The sequence below is a fragment of the Centruroides sculpturatus genome, unplaced genomic scaffold (assembly GCF_000671375.1).
Source record: "Centruroides sculpturatus isolate CEXI.00-Female unplaced genomic scaffold, Cexi_2.0 scaffold1723, whole genome shotgun sequence".
NCBI lineage: Eukaryota > Metazoa > Arthropoda > Arachnida > Scorpiones > Buthidae > Centruroides > Centruroides sculpturatus.
The window spans coordinates 28,758-51,372 of record NW_019385864.1 but is presented as its reverse complement, the minus strand read 5'-3'; the positions used below and the strand labels follow the sequence as shown (position 1 = coordinate 51,372).

Here is a 22,615-nt window from a genome sequence, read left to right as displayed (position 1 = left end):
GCGATTGGTCAAAAAGTGACCTCCAATATTTTTACATCGTTGGGCTCAGGACACCTTGAAACTTCGAGAAAGGCAAAATAATTCTGGTTTTTTTCTGTATGTATGGATATCAGTGTGTGAGGGACACGATTTTGTTCATCCTCATTGAAGCTCAATATCTCCCGTGCTTTTTGACTCAAAGGTTTGTTTATTAGGGGGCATCGATGTTATTAAATTTTGGTGATTACAAGTCGAAGGGTTGGGGAGATAATGGGGGTCGTGTGTGTCTCGAGTAGGGTCGAACTTAATGACTATTTTACTCGTTATTAGCATTTACAATTTTTTTTTTTTTATAAAACCCATATTTACCTTCAAAATTAAGCTTTTTGCCATTTTATAATAGTTAAAAATATAAAAACTTTTAAAACAAAATATGATAACAGATGGCGCCACCAAACATTGCCGGGAAAGTTAATTAATTAAACAACTCGTTTCTGGATTTTTGTTTTCGCCATACTCGCCTTCCCGCCCAACATCTTATTATAATTTGTTTTAATTCAATGCATAGCCCTAAGGCAAAAGATAATTTACATTATATTACATTAATTTTTAAGGGTATTTTTTCACAATTCATTTAATTTAACACAATTAATATTTATTTTATTTTGTTGATCATTAATTTATATATATTCTAAATGTTTTGTTTTAAAAATATTTTTTCTTTTGTAAAAATGTTTACCGCATTTTTACTATGGTACAATTATGGCTTTTTGTATGTAAATATACGACTGAAGTATTATTTGTTGACCGAACTGAAGCCAAATGTTCTTTTAATCTCACTTCTAACGATCGTCCGTTGCACTTATGTAATAATAATTATTAGACTTTATACAATTAAATTTACGTATAAATGTACCTGTCTATGGAAAAAAACAGATAATCAGCTTTTTCGTTAGTATTATTAACTTTTAATTTTTAATTAAATTATTATTTAAACTAGGGATTAACTATTTGTAAAATTTCTTTTAGCTTTTTTAAAGGAAAACACGAAATAAAGCTTTTAATTAAAATATATTTTTGCATGAATGGAATTAACGAAAAACATGTCTGTAGTTTTTTCTCCCCATCGATAACTATAGGCCTTATTTTAAGGTTTAGTGCAGCTCTTTCATAATACACAATGATATAAAGTAATTCCATTATATCCAGAGATTGTAAAATGCCTATTTCCTAGAATAATATGAACATTTATAACTGCATAATTAACATACTGATACAGGAAATCCTCGATAGTTCGAAATTCAAGGGACGAAATAATCGCGACATTGAATTATCGAGTTTCGAATTATCCGGGATTTACATAGGCCCTACATCTGAACAATATGCCAAATGCCTCGTAACGGATGTAATTTATTAAGCAAACGGAATATGAATACGTATACAGAACGCTATTTTTGTTCATTAATAATAATAATATAAATGTGAAGGTAAACAGCACGTGTCCAGTGAGAAGCTCACAGGTCGCCAGATAGGTTTTATAAAAAGTAAAGCAGAAATCCTCGAAATGTAGCCCAAATTATTTTTTAAGTGGCCCAAAAAGTAGTAAGAAGCCTAAATGAAGTAACCTAGAGCTCTTACTCGTGATACTCGTAGCCCAATCTTGCAATCCCGAAAACAGCCGTATTTTACTAGATAAGAAAAGAAGGGTAGTCCAAGTGTAAGATGACGTCCGAAAATGTCTTAATAGCGAGGTTGAGGCCGAAGTTTTAAACGCGAAAACGTGTACGTCGGATGTTCAGCGCTTCTTTCCTCTAATCCTAGAAGTTTGACAATGGTGTTTGGATAGTCAGTGGAATTATGCTCTACATTCTAAATACCATTGTCAAACTTCTAGGCTTACAGGAAAGCGGCGCTGTTACGTTTTCGCGTTTAAAACTTCGGCCTCAACCTCGCTACTGTATAAGCAGTTAGATTAGAGTTGTTCTTGGTCTATTGTTCAGTTACAGCACGAAGGCACTTCGATCTAAACGAACGAGTTACATACACGTATCACGTTTCGGACAGAATTTTCACTTCGAATTTCGAACTAACCGAATTTCTTAACACGTAAACCTCTACATCTGCGGCCGGGACAAAAGTATAGTTACGAACTAACGGGATTTCGAATTAACGAGAAATTTCTATAATATTTCTTCTAGGCGCATATATTTCTTTATGTAGGCTATAATTTTGTATACTTTGAGAAAATTCTGTATCCTAGGAAAAAATTATGAAATCCATATACAAAATTAACTTTAATTTATGCTAGTTCAGTACGAGTGTTTAAAAAAATTCTAAAATGCAGTTAAAGTATTATATTTTATGTTCTATGACGAATGCGTGACAAACATATTTAATTCGCTAACTATTTTATACACCTCAAAACATATTATTTAGCACGATAAGTTATCATTTTTGTTTTGAAAATTTTTTTGTATATATTATTGACATAAATTTCACGTATTATAATAGGAGCATTATTTCTTAATGCTTTATTACGAGTTCTATTTTTCTCCTTCTGTTGCAATCAATGCTTTGTTTGCTATTTTATACAGAAGAGGGATTCTGTTTAACTCCGATTTTTATTGTCAGAAAGAAGTATTTTCTATAAAAATCGAGTTATCCTGGTTTTTATCATCAATATCTTTCGTTCTTATTTATTCTTCATAAATAGATCTAGACATAATATGATATCTCTAGGATTGCAACTTGTAAAGAACCGATCTTTAAATATTGAAATCCCTTGAGAAGAAATATAAAAGTTATCTTTCTTGAGATAATTTTGATGATTTTTACACGTATATTTTAAGTGGATATTCGTAAGAATATCCATTTAAAATATTACTTTGAACTTCTACAATATTCATATTATTGAATATCGAGATTTTCCAGAAAAGTATTTTTACTATTACGTATTAAAAATTTATTTTAGTGTACTTCAAATAATAATTTGATGAAACAAAATAAATTTATTAGGAAGCTAAAATTACATTCTATTAATGAAGTGTTCCAAATTGCACGATTGAGGAAATCTTACCAAATCTCCGGAGACTCGTTCCGAATTCTCTTATAATTTGTATGTTGTTAATGATTTTGTCATTTGCTCCCGTTAATTTGCTGTAGAAATAAATTTGGTTTAATCTTTTTTTTACACAAACACACATACGTGAAACTTGAATAATTGAGAATAAAATTACTGTTTTATTTTAAATGCATTTTTCGAAGTAAAATAAATCTCTACTAAATTAATTCATATTCTACTTTAAAAAATCTAAGTTAATTTCCAGTGTGTTTTTATTGTCTGTCATAATGCATTTATCATGCGAAAGGATAAATCGAAATCACGTCGCATCGCACAGAAGCACGAAGAAAACGATACTAAATTATTTTATATGTTGAACCGTAATAATTTACCGTTTTAAAGTTAAGAAAATAATGCATTTTTTAAAATATTCAAATTATGTTTCTACGTTGATTTATGGTTATAAGATTTTTAAAAAATAAATGTAGTAGTAGTAAAGCATTACGTTTAAAATTAAATCTCAATTCAGCTTGTTATAGTAACACATATATTACATTATTCGATTTAACTTTGTTAAGTATTAATTCAAATATACTTTCTAAATAGCGTGCAGTTTCACTCTATTGAAATCATAAAAAATAATAGAATATCCAACTATATATTTCCCTTGGTATCTAATGGCGTTCTTACGATGAATTATGGACCTATGAGAATTTTATAAATATAATAGGATATTTATCATACTTGTTTGTAAGAAGAAAAATGTATAATTAATGGAAGAATATCGTTTATTATAATTTTCATTTGGTAGATTTCACGTTATCGCATATCTATATTAAAAATTCATAAATCTACAATATACAATAAACCGTAAACAATTAATGAATTATATGTTGTTGAAAAGGTTAAAAGTTAAAAACTTATCCCTTCTTTAATTTATATTTCTTTTTAAAAAGAGCATTAATCAAAATTACATTATCTATCTCATATCTAAATTAACTTTTCCTAAAAATATACCGCTTAATAATCCAATTAATTAATCTTTCTCTTACATAGAAATTTAGATTAATTAATTGGATTATTAATTGATATATTTTTAGGATAGTTTATTTAGATATGGGATAGATAATGAAATTATGAGTAATGTTCTTTTTAATAAGAATATAAATTAAAGAAAATAAAGAAAAGTAAAGTAGCTAATCCATCTTCATATAGTTTCTTAAGATGAAGATGGATTAGCTACTTTATCAAGTTTGATCTTGCATCATCAAAACTTGATATTTATGTTAACATTTATTTTTGTACGAAAGATATTATTTATCAATCAAAATATTTTAAATTATATTCAGATAATAAGAAATTCTCTAGAATAAAAATAACATAAAAAGAGGAGATATGAGATTAAAAGTAAAGGTTAACATATCACAAATTTTTGATGAGTTTTATACAATAAATCTCTAGTGATTTTTAGTTATGCTTCAAATATTTTCTTTGAATTATATTTATTAACGATTTTTATAAATCGTTAATAAATATATCAAATAATTGAAAATGTAAAGTTGGAAGAAATTTAATTAATTATTATACATTTAAATATAGAAAATAAAATTTTTTTTATATTGTGTAATTTTCTAAATACAGTAGCATCATGATGTGGCAATATTTCGCCTAATGTTATAAAAAGAAAAGAAATTTCGGAGAAAAATAATTGCAAAAATTAAATGCAGTTTTTGTAGAAATAAATTTATTTTATTTCTACAGAAACTATCTAATTCTATGCATCTGTCTGTCTAATAACAAATATCAGTTACATTTTTTTAAAAGCAGAGTTACAGATTGCGTGATTTAAGAATTTCCTTGTTATGTAGGATGTATCTGTAATATGTAGTTAGCCACTATATAGTTATATAGTTGAGTTATTCTAGAATAAATCTAATGCCTGTAAGCTTTAATGTAGGATTCTATGAATAATACCGAGAACTAGAGCTTTAATGGATAACATTTATTTTTAATAACATTATATTTATCATTTAATCTTTTATTACTGTACATAAATCTTTGTATTTGATGATCTTTACCGTATTGTATCTTTATCTATATATTTTAAAATAGTTATAAAAATGTTGCATTACGTGCACTTTATTAACCAGTATGTGTATAAATTATCAATATAATTAGTGTATTTCGTTAAATATACTATACTCCTAACATGATTTTTTAGGAATTGAATAATTAGTTTAGTTAGTTTTTGTTGAATGTTTTCGTTATATAACTGTGGTATATTATAGTCTACCTGAAAATTTTCAATAGCATATTATTTAATAGAATTTCATTTGGCATACAGCGGTAACTAAAATTCTAAAATATTATCTTTTGAAATTTGTTTTCTGTGATTTTTTATTAATTACTTGAATGGGAATCATACATACATCTCGGAAAAAAAATCAATATTATGCTGTTTTATTTATTAAATATACAAGTGTGTTGTTATTCACACTTGTAGTATTTCCCATATATTTCTTTCTGATAGATATTTTCACGAATACTGATATTTATTTTCTTTAGCGTAAAGATTGGATTCCATACAGTATATTTGCAGTTATGAATAATTGAGTTTACAGTTGTTTGTGAGCTATTCGTGCTCTTCAGTCGTTTCATTTCAGTATTTTTTTGTTCTGCGGGTGTGGTTTATAAGAACAGTCTTCTATTAGAAAAAATCCCTGTGTAATTCATTAAATTCCGAGATTCCTCTCTCCAGTTTCGCCATTGTAGAAGACTCTGTAGTTAAATGGAATGAAGCGACCATCATCAGGACCATTCCCATCGTTAGCAATGAGCGTAAAAACAGTTGAAATCTATAAAAGTAAATTAAAGGATGGTTGTATTAATACCAGGTTCTCGGATGGATAGCTTCTGCATGTAAATTATGCATAAAAAAATTTTTTAAATATAAAAATTCTTAGTCCGTATCTACCCATCTGCCCTTAAATTTGGATGCATTTTTTGTGTATTTTATTTTGGAAGCGTTTATAAATTAATAATTAATCCAAACCATTGTTAGTACCTAAATAAAACATTTTAACATGAAACTTTTTAGTATCATATGAATAGCCTTAACTGGTAAGAAAATTTTCAGCATAAAAGCTTACTGTCTTACAAGTTAGTATTTTATTCTGTTGCCTACATTCTTATACTGTATCAAATTTATTCAGGATTAAATCAAGTGTACACTTACTATAAATAGTTTTAAATAAATTTTAAGTATTAAAAAAAAGTAATGATATAAATCTAAAATTGCATTTATAACTTACAAGTGAAGAATGTTAACTTTGTAATGAGTTCTTAAAGGTTATCGTTTATATTATTTTATAGTTTATACCGTTTAAGATTTAAAAATTTAAAATATTCTTAAACTTAGTAATTGCAAAATACATACCCGTACAATCTTTATGATTTTTAAACTATATTTTATTATTTTTTGATAAAGTAAAAAATTAGTTTTAGCGAAATAACTAAATACTGTAGAAGTAAATTTTATGCGTTTGTATATAAAATTAACAGGAGAGAGAAAATGGACAAAATTGATTAATATCGATTGCCTTCTGTCTCTAGTTGGAATATTCTTTAGAATTGTATTTCGTGAAATTTTTAGAACTGTTTTAAATGTAATAGAACTTTTAATTATACATGCTTAGATTAAACAGTTAATACGTTCAGATAGATCTATAAATATTCTTTAAAAATTTTAATTTTAAACAGATTCCTGAAAAATCGTTCGCGTTTCATACTTTAACAAAAGTATAAATAGTTTACTTTAGATTGTAAGATAGGAGATAATTACTTTTATTCAATTTTAAACGGGGAAAAAATAATATATTTTTTAAAAATTAGATACATCTTTGTGATCAGTTTGATTGTCTTCATATTAAATGCTCTTTTCCATTAAATGAACGAAGCTTAAATTTATTCCGAGAATAATGTTTTAAAAAAGATATATTTTTGAAATGTAGCGTAGTCTCGTTTTGTCGGAATATTTTAAAAATAAATTAATTTATTTAGATGTGAAGAATATATTACTTTTCTGCTGTTGACAAGGAGTTACTGTTCTTTTCTTATTCGCAATGGATTTGCACTGCGACCTGTGGATTTGCCATCGTTTGCTTCGAACCAGACTCTTTTGTTCGATTTCGATTTGTTCGATCCCTTCTCCGAACTTGTGCTGCATTGGACACCGCATCCCAGTTTAGCGTCTGGGAAGAGATGTCTCATGGGCCAATGGTAATTGGGCTCCCCTAAGCTTTTCCTTTAAAAATAAATGATATAATGACATAAAGCAATTGATCGTAAAACAAAAATATACATCAATAAACAATAATCCCTTTGTTCCGTAGATTCCGAAAGTACGATTAAAGATTTTTGAAGAAGAGTAGCCTATTCCTTACTTTGGATCCTCGGGATAGTACAAAAAGTAACGGGTTTTATTCATACATCACCAGCTAAAGCATTAATTAATATGCTTTAGATGAGGCTAACCATATACACCGTTTTTGTTTGTTCTGTTCCGGTCGTTCTATCGTTTTCACTTTTGTCCTAAAAATCAAGAAACTTACATTATCTCTCTAGTTGTTTATTAAACACATTTCTATATTGCATTTCGAATTTATGATTTGTTAGAAAATATTTATGTTGTGTTGATAAAGGGTCATAAAATTCAATGAATACTACTAAAAGAAGAAATGGCATGAAGTAGTATTTTCAATGAATTCATATTACACAAAACAGGTGAAATTCGACAATTCGATAAAAGGGCAATAATAAAGATAATAATAATAACCAAAAACTTGGAATTGAAAAAAATTCAGTTTACAGACATGTTTGAAAATATTTAATGAAGTACGTGAAAAGGTTCTTGAATTCTGAGATTTTTATCGAAGCAGAGCATTAGCAAGCTTCTTCTATGAGGCTTACAGAATTGTCTTCATTCTCAAAATCTGTTTGATAGATTTTGATAAAACTTTGCCATTTTCCATTAATTGCGATGCGGAATCAAAAAATGCAATAAAAATGGGGGTGTATGACTTCGTTTTTGAGATATAAGGTCGTTTCATGAGCGCGCACGACAAAGCGATATGCGCTTTGTTGTGCGATGTTTCACTGTGTTGGGCTTATATAATCGAGTTCGTTCTCAAAATTTAACGGATCGATTTTGATAAAACTTTGCAATTTTCCATTAATTGAGACGAGTAATTCAGAAATATAACGTGGATCCTTTTAAACTTAAAAACTCCAGCAACGAATCGCTTAACTTTCCCGGCAACATTTAAAATTCTGGTGGCCCTATCTGTTACAATATTTCATTTAAAAAACTGCTTACATTTTTAATTATTATAAAAAGGCAAAAAACTTAATTTTGAGAGTAGGGATGGGTTTTATATAAAAAAATTGTAAATGTTAATAACGAGTAAAATCGTCATTAAGTCCGACCTACTCGAGATATGACACATGACCACCCTTTAACTGCCCATCCCGCCGGCCTGAAACTACCAAAATTTAATAGCATGAATACTAACAAACAAACCTTCCTGCAAAATTTCAGAAATTTTCGAAAGCGAAGGAGTTATTAAACTTCAAAGAGGGTAAACAAAATTGAACCACATACATAAAGTTTTTTCTCTATGTATGGACGTTATTGTACTTTAATGTTTTAGCTTATTTTGACGTTTCAAGGTATGCTAAGTCTAAAGATGTAAAAATCTTGGGGAGGGTAATTTTTGACCGATCGTTATACTTTCCCTCTGTTATCCGTAAAAGAGCCAGGAAAGTAAAAATAAGAGTCCATGACTTGGTTTTCGATATATAAAGGTATTACAGTGACAATGTTCAATGCTCCCTGATGCGACGAGCGCACCTAAAGGCTGGTATACACGGTAAGGAAATCCTTTGAGGATTAACCGTGATTTTTTTTTCTATCTATCCATTTTTAAATAAAAATAATTCTTTATACGCTGGGAGATATTTTAATAAGTTTTGTAAATTACTATGTTCGATCCAGCCAGTTATATCCGAGTTTTTTTCGTCTGTTAAGCACATCCTTTGAGGATTTCCTTACCGTGTATACCAGCCTTAACAGAATTTTGGCCTAGGGGTCAAAAATAAAAACAGTATTACATCCACCTAACGGAAAATAGGCGCGAAAAATGAACAAAACACAAAAACAAAGCAATCGCCATCGATTGCTATGTTCTTGGATCGTCTTTCTGTACCCAACCAGTGCAAGGTTTGTGTCTCCTGTGGTCTGCAAGTACGAGGATAGCCTCTTTTGTGGCGGAAAGTGCATAGTCTGTCTGTGTCTGCCAGGTACTGTACAACAATGGGAATTTCTAGGCTACAAAAAATTGTAGACCTATAAATTCCCACTGTCGTCTGTCCGTCTGTAGTTCCTCAATCTCGAGAACGGAGTTAGATAAATGAAAGATGAGACAATTTATGGAAACTCTAGGAACAGTAAGCCCCGATTAACTATATGCGAACTTCCAATGCAAACCGGAAGTCACATTATTTCAATTCAAAACTTTTCCTTGAAAACAGTTACTAGATGACCGGCACGATTCTATTGTTAAAGGAAAAGTATGATGCACAGGGACAAGCCACTACTAATTTGAGGTGGAGAGCATATATTTTAAATTAAATAAACTAAAACTATGATAAAAAAATTGCAACCCGGCATTGTGACGATGTCACAATTAATAATAAATAATCGCTAGTTCTTGGATTATTTTAAATTTCTAACAGATATGTTTTCTAAATCTTTAAAATTTCATATACGATAATACGGAAATTACAATTAAACAGATAGAAGTATTTATAAATAATATACATAAAGGAATCCAGTTTAAGATAGAAGAAGAAGACATTGTCAATAATAGTATAAATTATTTAGATATTATTGTTATTAAAAGGAACGTAAATAGCGTAGAATTCGAACCTTTTAAAAAGTCTTGTTCCATTAATACAACCATTAAATAAGATTCTCACATACCACTATATATAAAACAAAACATCTTTAATATGGAATATAATAAAATTAAAACTAGAACCAGCTAGCCCACCAATATGGCCAAACATATATATGACAAAAAAGAAATTTATTTTGGATGGATACCCTAATCGACTAATTAGTACATGGGAAAAGAAAATAAATGATAAAATAACTGACAAGAAACATGATCAGAAGAAACAAAGCCCAGATATGAAATACATTAGTTTCCCGTATATAAAAGGTTTATATGAAGAAATTAATAAAGAAATACGGAAAGTAAACATAAAACTTGCACCTAAGTACGAAAAACTGCACTCTAGGATAAAAAACAAAAAATATACAAAACAAAATAAAGAGACGAAAGAAGAAACCAAGAATGTAGTCTACGAGATTCCATGTACTTGTAAAGATGCCAGTATCTATATAGGTGAAACTAAACGTAAGCTAAATACAAGATTAAAAGAACATATTGCAGATATGAAATATCATAGATTAAATTCTGTCTTTCATGATCATTGTCTACTAAATAATTGTAATATAGATAAAGATAATGTAAAAATCTTATATAAAGAAAAGAATACATATAATAGAATATTCAAAGAAAGTGTGGCTGTTATAAACTCCAAAAATTGTATAAATAGGAACTTAAGCGTAAAAATAAGCAAAGATTGGTTGAAAATATTGTAAATATAGTTTTTTAGAAACATTTTTTTAAAAAAGTTATTTTAAAGAATTTTAATTTATTTGACTGTTTTTAGCAATTCCAATACTTATGTAAATTCCGACTGTCGTGAATGGTTGAAAATGTAAATTAGCGAAAACAGCTACCAAGCTCAATATTGTGTGATGAACCGATAAGAAATAAAATATACTATAGTAGGTTAAAGAAGTTTCTCTGATTCTGTGATGTGCCAAAGTAGAAATTTGAAAGAAATCAGCTAAGTATATTCATCAATTTTGATAAGAGGATGGAAGATATATTGCGTCTACTTAACAATGTACGTAGATTTTAGAGAGGTTGCGGCCGACGTTTTCAACGCGAAAACGTGTACGTCGGACGTTCGGCGCCACCTCCCCGTAAGCCAAGACGTTTGACAATGGCGTTTGGAACGTCGAGCGTGATTCCACTGACGTTCCAAACGCCATTGTCAAACATCTTGGCTTACGGGAAGGCGGAACTGAACGTTCGACGTACACGTTTTCGCGTTGAAAACGTCGGCCGCAACCTCTCTTTTATAACGTTGATGCAGTCAACTTATCCTTCTAGTTGGGAGAATGAGAACTTGTGGTGTATAAGGTTGTCATTGCATATATTGCGTGTTTAATGTTGACTGATGAGGGGCTAAGTGCCCGAAACGTGTAGAAGTACCCGTATCAATTGAATAAAGATGGAAAAAAGCCAAGTATTTAATTAATAACACAATCTTGTGTTCAACAGTCAATTAGTAATGTTAGTTTAAAATTATATGAATACAGCATTAAGAAAAAATTTCATGAAGTTCCTAACCATTTTAAGAAAATATAACTCGAGAACAAATAACATATTTATATATAATCGGTTAAATTATATATATATTTATAATATACTATCAACTATCACTAATTCGAACTAATTATTGTATGAAGTTTTCGGATTATCGAGATTACTTAAAAAGATATTTGATATATATGTTTGTTAAAATACTTTGTATACATAAATTTTTTACAAATTCAATGACTTCTAAAAATTAACCTATAATTTTTCTTTCTTTTTGGCTGGGATATTTAGTGAAAAAAAGAACTACATTGATTCAAATTAACGCTGGTTCGGATTAGCGAGAGTGAACTGTGTATGTGAGTTATGTGTGATTTTATAAATTAAAACGTAATTAATGGAAGAACTCATCACAAAATTTCTCTCCGGTTTTTCCGGTAATAAGAAGTTGATAATGTTTTTATTATTGTATATAAACTTTCAACATGGCGCTGGCAAACAAACTTTTCTGTATAGAAGAGTATAAATTTGCTCCATTTTATACATATCTCTGCTTCATACTATACTTCTTGAGTACAGATTTAATGAAAGTTTGTAATCAAAAAGTATAGTCTATGGAATGGAGTACTGTACATATATAGAATAGAGTACTGATCTGTTTGAAAGAGATATTAAGCTTCTGTAGTAAGACTTTAAAAAATCTATCAACGAGTTGCGTAACTTTTCCGGCTGTGAGATTTTATTTTAAAAATTCACTTTCGTATTATTAATCGTAATAAATAAATAAAATGATATGTGGCGCCATCTATTATGAGAATTTTTATAAAAACTTTATACATTTTTAATTATTATAAAATAGCAAAAGATTTAATTTTGAGGATAGAAATGAGTTGTTTTGGACTTTTCGAAATTTTATTTTTTCTTTATTTTAAAGGAAATCTTATGCAGATTGTAACGAATCAGTAACGTCTCCACGTCTTATACTTCCGGTCATGTCATCGATATTAAAATATTTTAATACTAGTAAAAATAAAGTTCCTTAAAATAACATAAATTAAAATCTTATTTTAGATTAATTCATATTTAATTTTACGAATTTCATTTATAGATCAAAGTTTTGTGAAAAATTTCCAAACTTATTATGAATAAAAGAGTAAATAATCAAAGTTTAGTCTGAATTACTTTTGTTTGAAGATTTATAGTATAAAAAAAAAACTTAATTTAAAAAAAAATACGTTTCTGAGATAAATTGCAAAAGAGTTGTGACATTTTTCCATATAAAACGTTCAAGATTGCTTCTTAAAAACGTTACTGTTTGTAGCTTTATTGGCTTTTATAAGGCAGAAATTACGATTAGTGAAAGTCGTATATAAAATAAATAGCATCGTTTTAGCCGTCGACGAGCAATTTTTGTCAAGAGAAACTTAGTTAAGATTTGTATTCCAATATTCAAGACTGATAAATATTCTTTTAAATTGTAATTTAAAATTATTTTTTCTTATTTTGAAACGACGATAGAAAAATTTATTTGCGATAAATATTATTTAAAATATTAAAAATTAATTCAAATTTATGAAGACAAATGTTAACATACATTTATTATAAGTTAAACTATTTATTAATTTAATATTTATCTATGTCTCTTATGAGACGAATAACGTCAAATTGATAACACGAATAATTTAAATGGAAAATATTATTTTCGAATTAAAAGGTTAAATTCTTTTATATTAAAAAGAATTAAATGATTTTAGTAAATATATATTTTTATTTTATTTTATTTAGATTATTTTTTGTGCTTTCAAAATTTACGAATATTAAATCCCCCATTACGATTCTTTAATTAATAACATTAAATATTCATAAACTAATTTGTTTAGTGAGATAAAATTTATTGAACAAGACATTTAATTTTTTATGAATTAAGAACAAATAAAAAATTTCTCACAAATTTTAAATTTCAAAAATTCAAAATTGTTTAACAGAATCATTAATTCGTAAATGTTTATACAAAATGCACTAACCGACATGTTTTTATAATTTACGAATGGATTTAATCTAACACATTTTTCGACTTTAAATAAATAATATTAAATGAATTAATTCTATTATAATGTAAAATTATGTGTTAGTCCGTTTGAAATTAATCGAAATGATCACTTACTACAGATTTATTACATTGGTTTTGCGATGTTTGGTATTTGTGCAATTACTCCACAGTCGACGATCTCTCGATCAATTTATGTCACGAAATACAAGTAGCGAGTTAATCGACCAAACTAACAAAATAAATAGGAAACTCCCCCCCTCAAAGTTTGTTTTCCATCGTTTGTTTAATGGAAAGAAACGCTGTACTTTTAATATACGCTGCGTGTTCCACATAAATAATCGTTTATAATTGCCATTACTTAAAATTTATTTTTTAAAAAGTGTTATTCGAATTATACTTTTAATTATTATTTTCTGTTTTTATTGACTAAAACACTCGAAAGTGCGGGTTTTCTTTTTCTAAAATTTCCTCTTTTTCAGTCCTGTGAGTACTAATGTAAGAGGACCTTCCATACCCATCATGGGTTCAGCCAGGCCTATTATGAGAGCGGCTGGATTAGTGAAGGAGGGAATATCAGGAGAGTCGAAAAATTCCTAGAGTTTTTCGACCTACCTGGATTCTATCGTGGGCCTTCTAGAGCGGTAGGCTGACACCTAACCGCCTCGGCCATCCAGCCATCTTCGAATGGAAAATAGTGAAGGAACATAACGTTAGAATGTCCTGTCTCTTTGATTCATTTTCATTCATATAACTTTTTGAGAACCAACAAAATATTGATAACAACTTTAAATAATAATATTTTGTTGGACTGTAATTTGAAAAAAATTGTAGACCTATAAATTCCCACTGTCGTCCGTCCGTCTGTCGTTCCTCAGTCTCGAGAACGGAATTAGATAGATGAAATCTAAACCAGATATGAAAACATTAGTCCTAGGAGGCCCCGATTGACTATATATAAACTTCTGGTTTCCATTGGAAGATACGTTATTTCAATTCAAATGTTTTCACCTGAAAACAGTTAATAGATGATCAGCACGACTCTATTGTTAAAGGAAAAGTATGATGTACAGGGGCAAGATATTACTAATTTGAGGTGGAGAGCATATATTTTAAATTAAATTAATTAAAAATATGATTAAAAATTTAAGTTTGGCATTGTGACGATCTCACAATAAATAATTGCTCGTTGTTAGTAAAGTTTATTTAGTTATTTGATTTATTGTAAGAAATAAAAATCGGAAAATAGTTGTTTGGATTAAAAAATTGATATATTCTTTAATATATATACAGTATATGGTTAGTTTAGTTACAGATAACATTTACTTTGTGTAACTATTTTCAAAAAATTATTGTACAGTACAAGACTAATACAGTCTTATTTGTTCTGATTTTTGATAATTGTAGAGGACATTGTTAATAAAATTAATAATTGTTATTTAATGGGAGAAATCTTCTTAATTAATATAATAAAAATTAATTGAATTGAAAATGAAAAAATTGAATAGTTACAAATTATATTTTAGGGTCGATCTTGGATGCGTATTCTTTCCTCTTTGAAACGAACCCAAATGAACAAATATTCAAATTTTTAATGAGCTGGAAACAAAATTGATTACCTTCTCTACATTTTAGACAAATATTCCTTTTCTATTTTGTTACAATTATGATTCACTTATGAATGATTTCTGAAAATATATTCATTCTGATTACGTTCCAATGCGTAAAGCCTAANAAACAAAATTGATTACCTTCTCTACATTTTAGACAAATATTCCTTTTCTATTTTGTTACAATTATGATTCACTTATGAATGATTTCTGAAAATATATTCATTCTGATTACGTTCCAATGCGTAAAGCTTAAGTGTTATGCCAAAATTTCATATTCTCCAGCTTTCGAAAAGTTTCATTAATATTTTGCCATAGAAATTTTTTCAAATAAAATTAAGATATAATTATTTTTTAATGGAAGTTTTGTATGTGGTTTCATTAAAGAGAATATTTGTTTTAACAAATAAAAAAAAATTAACATCAATAACAAAATATTTGTCTCTCATAAACAATTTTTTTATCTTTGTCGTAATACAAGGAATTTATGCGGCAAAAATACAATATTATCACAATGACTCCATGTTGAAATCAACTATATCGTAAAGCTCGCTCACAAAATTTCTATTAATATTCCAAATGAAAACATTAAAATATAAAAGAATTAAAATGATGTATTTGAAATTTTGAATTACAATTTGTTATAAATTTTAAACAGCTCCGAGCACATAAATTATTTATAATGCTTTTACTGTTTATTGTTTAAACATAACCAAGAGAATTATATGTAGCCTATATATACTATACTATTAATTAAACATATAGACTATATGTAATATAAAATCAATCAAAAAGTATTTTTCAAAGGAAAATTTTAGAATAAAATATTCAGATCTCCGAATCTTAATTAATTAATTAATGAAGCATCACGAATGTTGTATCAGTAAAAATTAATTTAATGATTTGCGTATCATTTGAATTTTAATTTATATATTAAAGTATCAATAATCATACAAAACCTCTAATTTGTATGAAATAAGTTAATTTTATTCAATATTCACGTTCACTTAATGAGGTTTTGCCTAATAAACTTTCGTAAATAAGCATTTATTCTCTATAATTTAATAAATTAACATGTGATTATATAAAATCAATAGCATAAATGAAACGGAATTGTGTTTCCGAAGAAGAATAAAACTTTTTATTTATATAGACCCATACTAACATTGATAAATTAAATTTTAAAAATATAATACTGTAAAACTTTAGAAAAATATTAATAAAATTTAAAAACTTGAGGAAAATTCACCATTAATACAAAACTCGCTGGAAAATGTAACATAAAAATTACACAAAAATAAAAGTTTAGTTCTCGATTCGATAAAAGAAGTGAGTTTTCTAGCATAATTCTCGGTGCGAATATCTGTGATAGGCGTATATAATTATTTTAAATTTGTTTCATTATATTGATAAAATAAAAAGAATTATTTTTTAATGTTAAAACGACATTCTGTAAATATAAAAAATAATCGATTTAATAGAGTTCGTAACATATCGGTTATGTATTATACAGTACATTTTAACAAGTTTGCATAACATAAAATTAATTATATAGAAAAATATTTTTTAATACAATGTACCTGTACATAATTCTATACACAGTTTGAAATTTTATATCAATTCAATTCATAACATTCATTTCAATTAAGCATCTTTTATTATCGTACAATGTATACAATAGAAATATTAATATTTCATTTGAGATGTCTTCATGAGAATTATGATGTTTTTATCATTTTAAAATAAAAATTCAAATCAGAAAAATATTTTAGAATTTTTAAATTTATTTTTTTTTTACTTTGCAATTAGTAGAATAAAAAGTTGATAGATTTTATAACTTTCGTTTATCGTATGTTTGATAATTGCATATATTAAAACAGGTTCTCGAGTATATTATTTTTTAAAAGTAATTCTTATGCTTCGTTTTCACATCAGTAGAAAAATTCATTGAAAAATTCTGTTTTCTTATTGTATTTCTGTTCTACATTCACTACAACAGCAATTGAATACGGAATTTCTTAGAAAACCCTTATAGCCAATAGTAGAAATAATAACAAGCAAAAATGGATACATATCTTGTCAATATGAAACTTACTATTTATCAAAGCAAAATTTAAAAAACCAATCGTAAATTCTTTTATCTTTTTCTTTTGTCATTTAATTTAAAAAAACTTTAACCTATCGAATAGTGTTGCAAACAAAAATTACGCCATCGAAATATCACTCTTCAATAAGTGTAGTATAAAAACTCAAGGATTAAAGAACAATTATCATAATTACAAATGAATCGAAATTTTATTTTTAAAAGATGTAAAAAAAGTTATCATATCTTAACAAACTTTATAAACTATTAGAAATTATATTTAATTTCTTGTGTAATTATTTTATTTGTTTTTGTTTTCAACTATTCAAAACATCAAAAGATCAAAAAGTATAAAAACTGTTTTAAATTGAAAATTAATAATATTCACTTTAAAGGTTTTGAAAAATTAAATAAAAAGAGTTATGATAAACTTCTTAATAATTCAGTTATAAAACTGTATTTCTATTTCTATTTTTTTTACATAAAATCTGAATATAAAGATTTTAAAAAACTGCCTTAAAACTATATTATTTCAAGAATTAGGTTTTCTGTAATCATTTAATTTCAACATAAGGCATTAAAAATAATCTAGAAGTATAAAATATTGTTTTTTGAATATGAACAAACAATGCAAATAAATTAATATCTTTAAAAATGAATAATTTTCATACTAAACAATTTCAACTTTTTTAAAAACAATAATCATATATTTTGTATAAAATTTCTAGAAACGTGTATTTATTTATATAATGGCTTTTCCCTTCTCTTAAATCTTGGTAAATTGTGATCATTTTGACTTTTATTGTGCCCAAAGTTTTATCTAAATATTCAGGCCACAAACTGTGATTAAAGCAAAGTTAAATGAATGCCATCAAACTAATTAAATCGACTAAATATCCGGAAATTAATTAAAACTAGACGGAAGTATAATTTTGATTAATCTCTATCGTTTACTATACATTGCTTATTTTTACTGTAACCTTTATTATATAATTCACATTACTCATTTTTAATACCGTTATAATATACATTATAATGTAAATTCTATTTTTAATATATTTATAATGTTATCCTATATTTCTCAGCTTCGTTTCTCAGTTTATACAGAAACACATTATATTTTGGTAACATGTTTAACAGGCACTAAACTTATAAAATTCTCAAAAATATTGTCTAACTTAAAGACAATTTAACAACATCCTAAACATCTGTCGACGTATAAAATATGTATATAGTCGTTTAAACGTTCACATTACTCGAATTTATAGATTATAAACAGAGTTTTCTCTACATTTTCAATAGCTTAAAACAGAATAAAAGCAAAGAAAATAATTTTTGTATAGAAAAAACTTTTCATTCGATTTTTTCCTTGTTTTTTTTTTGTTTTCGGCATATTTTCTCACGAAATATGCCGAAATTATGATTTTTCAGAATATTTATGTGATTTTTAATTACTTTTAATTTCATTTTTACTTTTCCGACTCTGTTATTTACAACGGAATGAAAGCATGGCAATCGGTCAAAGGAAAAAAATCACTCCAAAGATTTTTACATTTTCGGACTCAGGGGACCACGAAACGTCGAGAAATGCAAAAAAAAAAAAAAAAATTCGGATTTTTTTCCTGTATGTACGTACAGTACTGTACGAATGTTAGCGTGTATATGGAGGGCACAATTTTGTTACTCTCTTTGATGATTAATAACTCCTGTGCTTTTTGTCGAAAATTTCTGAAATTTTACAGGAAGGATGTTACATGTTAAGGAGATCGATACTATTAAATTTTGGTGGTTAATAGGCCAGGTGGGAGGGTGTAGTCGTGTGTCATATGTCGACTAGAGTCTCACTTAATGAAGATTTTTTATCACCGTTTACAAATTTTATAAAACCAATTGCTTCCCACAAAATTAAACTTTTTGCCATTTTGTAATAATCAAAAATATATAAAGTTTTTAATAATAAAATATCATAACAGATGGAGCCACACGCTGTTTTAAATGTTGCCGGGAAAGTTAAGCAACTCGTTGCTGGATTTTCTAAATTTTTAGGAAGTAATAAAATAATGTTATTTGATAATTTTTCTGTCATTTTTGTAAGAAATTAAGGAAAGTTTAATGTACTGTACATTTTATACTTAAAGATTGTTATATAAAATTTTTCTCTTTTATAATATGGAATTTCATTTAATATAATATGTTAATAAATTGCTCGTTCTTAACTTTGTCGATCGGAGAATGAGACTTATAAAATTAATTTATTTAACATTAATGAGTTAATTCTTCACTTTATTATTAATAAATGATCTACCAGTTTTAATGAATTTTAAGTGTAATTTTATACGTGACTTTATAAAAATTTTATACAACATTGTTCCTTATAAATTGAAAACTTCGATTATTTTTTCGTTTTCAAATCTGAATATTACACGGAATAATAAATTATTTTTTAAATTTCTTTATAATAATAAACACAAGGAAAAATATTTGACTAATTTCTTTAAAAAATACTTATTTTCACGTCTATTTTGCTTTGGTTTAAATTTATTTCAAATGAGATAATACAAACACAAAGCATACTTTATCACAAAAATATAATTTTCTATTGTTTAAGTTAAAAGTCATTTGTTTTAATCGATTTTAATAAATGGAGCATAGCGACGTCGAATTTATTTCACCTCATAGAGTACTAAAATTGATTTTATTTCGCCTCACAGAATACGAAAATCAACACTTCTATGAAAATTTTTAAAACTAGAGTCACAACTCGATCAACCGCACAATTTTATGTTAAAATGTTCTTTAATTAGAGCGTGACAGATAGAAATTTCGAAATTATACCTGTCTACATTATATTAAAATTATGAATAATTTTATAATAATCATTAAATAATATTATTTGTTCGATTTATGATAAAACGCGTCAATAGATTTTAAAATAATAATTATTAACAAGTTTAAAACAACTTTAATTAAAAAATTTATAAGTTATAAAGCACGAAAAAATCAGAATTTTCTTTTTTTTTTAATAGTAAAAAAAAATATCTCAAAAGACATTTTTAAAAGCAAACACCTGTTACAACACGCGACAGGTGGTCCTTGCATACATTTTCTCATTCGATCAACACACTGTTCGAAAATGGAGATAACAAATGGAACGTTCGTCATCGTGTAAACACTTAATGCATGTCCGTTCCGAAAATTCGAAATTATCAGAAATTTGGAGATGCTAAGAAGCAAGTAAAAGAATCTTTAAGAATTGTTGCAGGTTCGTTGATATTTATATATATTTTTTAATAATTTTCTGTCGTTTTTGGATAGTCACAAACATCAGAGATACAGTTATTTATAATATTGTAAATATTGACTTTATTTTATCTAGAGTGTTGAATCGACTGAGTTGAAATTTAGCTTTTAGTAGTACTAGTTTTGCGAATTATTCTTTTTTTGTATAGGGAATAATTGGAACAGAACCTTTGAGACCGGGTTAATCACTAATATAGATGGTTTTTGCGGTTCTCCTCGATTTCTATATGCGTTCGCTTTAATTTTTTAGATTAGATTTATGAAATAAAACAATTCAAAACCTGGGCGATCTTCCTCCAGGCAGGGCTTTTGATGGACTGGTCCCTATTTAGATATTAGACACGTGAAGTAAACGTTCACGCGTTAAGCCCTTTGGTCGGGCTCGAACCCACGACCAACAAACAATGTTCGATGGTTTTATCCACTCGCTTTATTTTTATTTTTATCGTTCGGCGTCAATAGTTAAAGATCGCTTCCCAGACATTGCTGTATTAACGGAATTAATATTTAATTTAACAATACTCATTAATTGTTGTCATTTGATTATAGAACACGCACACATGCTTCCGAAATGAACCATTCTATGTACTGTACAGTACAATAGAAAATAACTGCTGCGAAATAATTTCAAGAACTTTACAAATTATACTTTTATATTTTTAATATTTAACATGCTAAACTTTTTGTTATAGCTATTAATTAATTAATAAAAATACCTCCCACACTGACATTAATAGTAAGTCGTATATTGTCAAATTTTTTACATATTATTGTGTTATAATTCAGTCTTTGAAGTTTCAAAAGCATTATAAATTTTTTATTATGGATTATTTGAATAATAGTTTGAATATAAAAATTTAATTCTAAACAGTTTAAATTTATAACTTCAAAAATGTGATTCAGAAAGCATTATAATCATTCATAAATCTTAAATTTTATCCATGTTTTTATTATAAAAAGAAAATAATTTTATTTTAAATAAATTTTAATGCATTTTAATGGGTTTAAGGATAAAAAGCTACTCGAGATAAGCGAATATTTGGATTAAATAAAAGAAACTTGCAAACGTTTTAAAAATTATTTTATAGACTACTTGAAATTAACAATAATAAAAGATTCTGTATTACCGAAAATAAAAATTTCCTCGCATAATAACTGTAATATTTGTTTTGAAATAACCTAGTTTCCATTTCGATAATGAATTTGCATATTTTTATTATGAAAATTCGATGAATCAGGACTATTAGTATACATTTAAACTTTTCATATATAAAATAATTTTTTGAATGTAGAACGAATTATAATTTCAATAATTAAAAGTGAGAATCTCTAGTTGTTCGGTCACTAGTGGATAAACCCCCTGAACAGTCGTTTGCACCTGACCAACTGGCCTTCGTGATCACCTCATAGGCTGGTCTCATGGACTCTGAATTTCTTCACGTGTCTTAAAGCTGGTTTTCACACTACCAGAAAATGAAAACAGAAGGAAGAAAGAAGAAAATAGTTAATGTTTAGGCTACGTACCCATTTATTTTTTGTCTAGTTCTATTTCCGCGATACTAGAATATCTTTAAATTGTTTTTATATTTTATTATAGAGGAAAGAATACTTCCTGACCTTATAAACAAGCCTATTTTTTCGTTTTGTCTCTCACTTTTTTGTCTGTCGTCATCCTTCGGTATAACAAAACGTAAAACGTCGTTACTACTACAACAAAACCATTGTCTTTTTCTATTGGCCAAAACACTACGGAAGCTCGACGGAAAAGTCGAAATATTTTCTATTCTAAGTGACCAACTAGATTTTGATCTACGGAAACTTCTGGACAGGTCGTAACATTAGTTTTCCGTTTCTGGTGTATTTTCCGGTGATGTGGAAACCGGCCTTGATACCTAAATAAGACAGTTTTTCTTAGAAAATCCTCCTAAAAATATCCCCTTGACAGTTACCATATCCCATCACACCAAATCATTTACTTGTGTGAAATTCTATTTTCTACTACCCCCGTTGAACAGATCAAAA

General features: G+C 27.3%; 1 protein-coding gene across 3 annotated transcripts in view; it reads left to right on the top strand.

Annotated features, from left to right (window-relative positions):
* The window catches only part of LOC111642605 (ras-related protein Rab-27A-like), a 60,185-nt gene that overhangs the window by 24,855 nt on the left and 12,715 nt on the right, over nucleotides 1-22,615 (top strand). The window contains exon 1 of one of the 3 annotated variants that reach the window (XM_023388970.1): nucleotides 20,376-20,555. The exons of the other annotated variants lie outside the window; for them this stretch is intronic. Within the exon in view, the coding sequence (XP_023244738.1) occupies nucleotides 20,474-20,555 (82 nt within the window). The 5' untranslated portion in view covers nucleotides 20,376-20,473. Of the gene's footprint in view, nucleotides 1-20,375; nucleotides 20,556-22,615 lie in introns of those variants that run through there. 3 annotated transcript variants of the gene reach the window in all.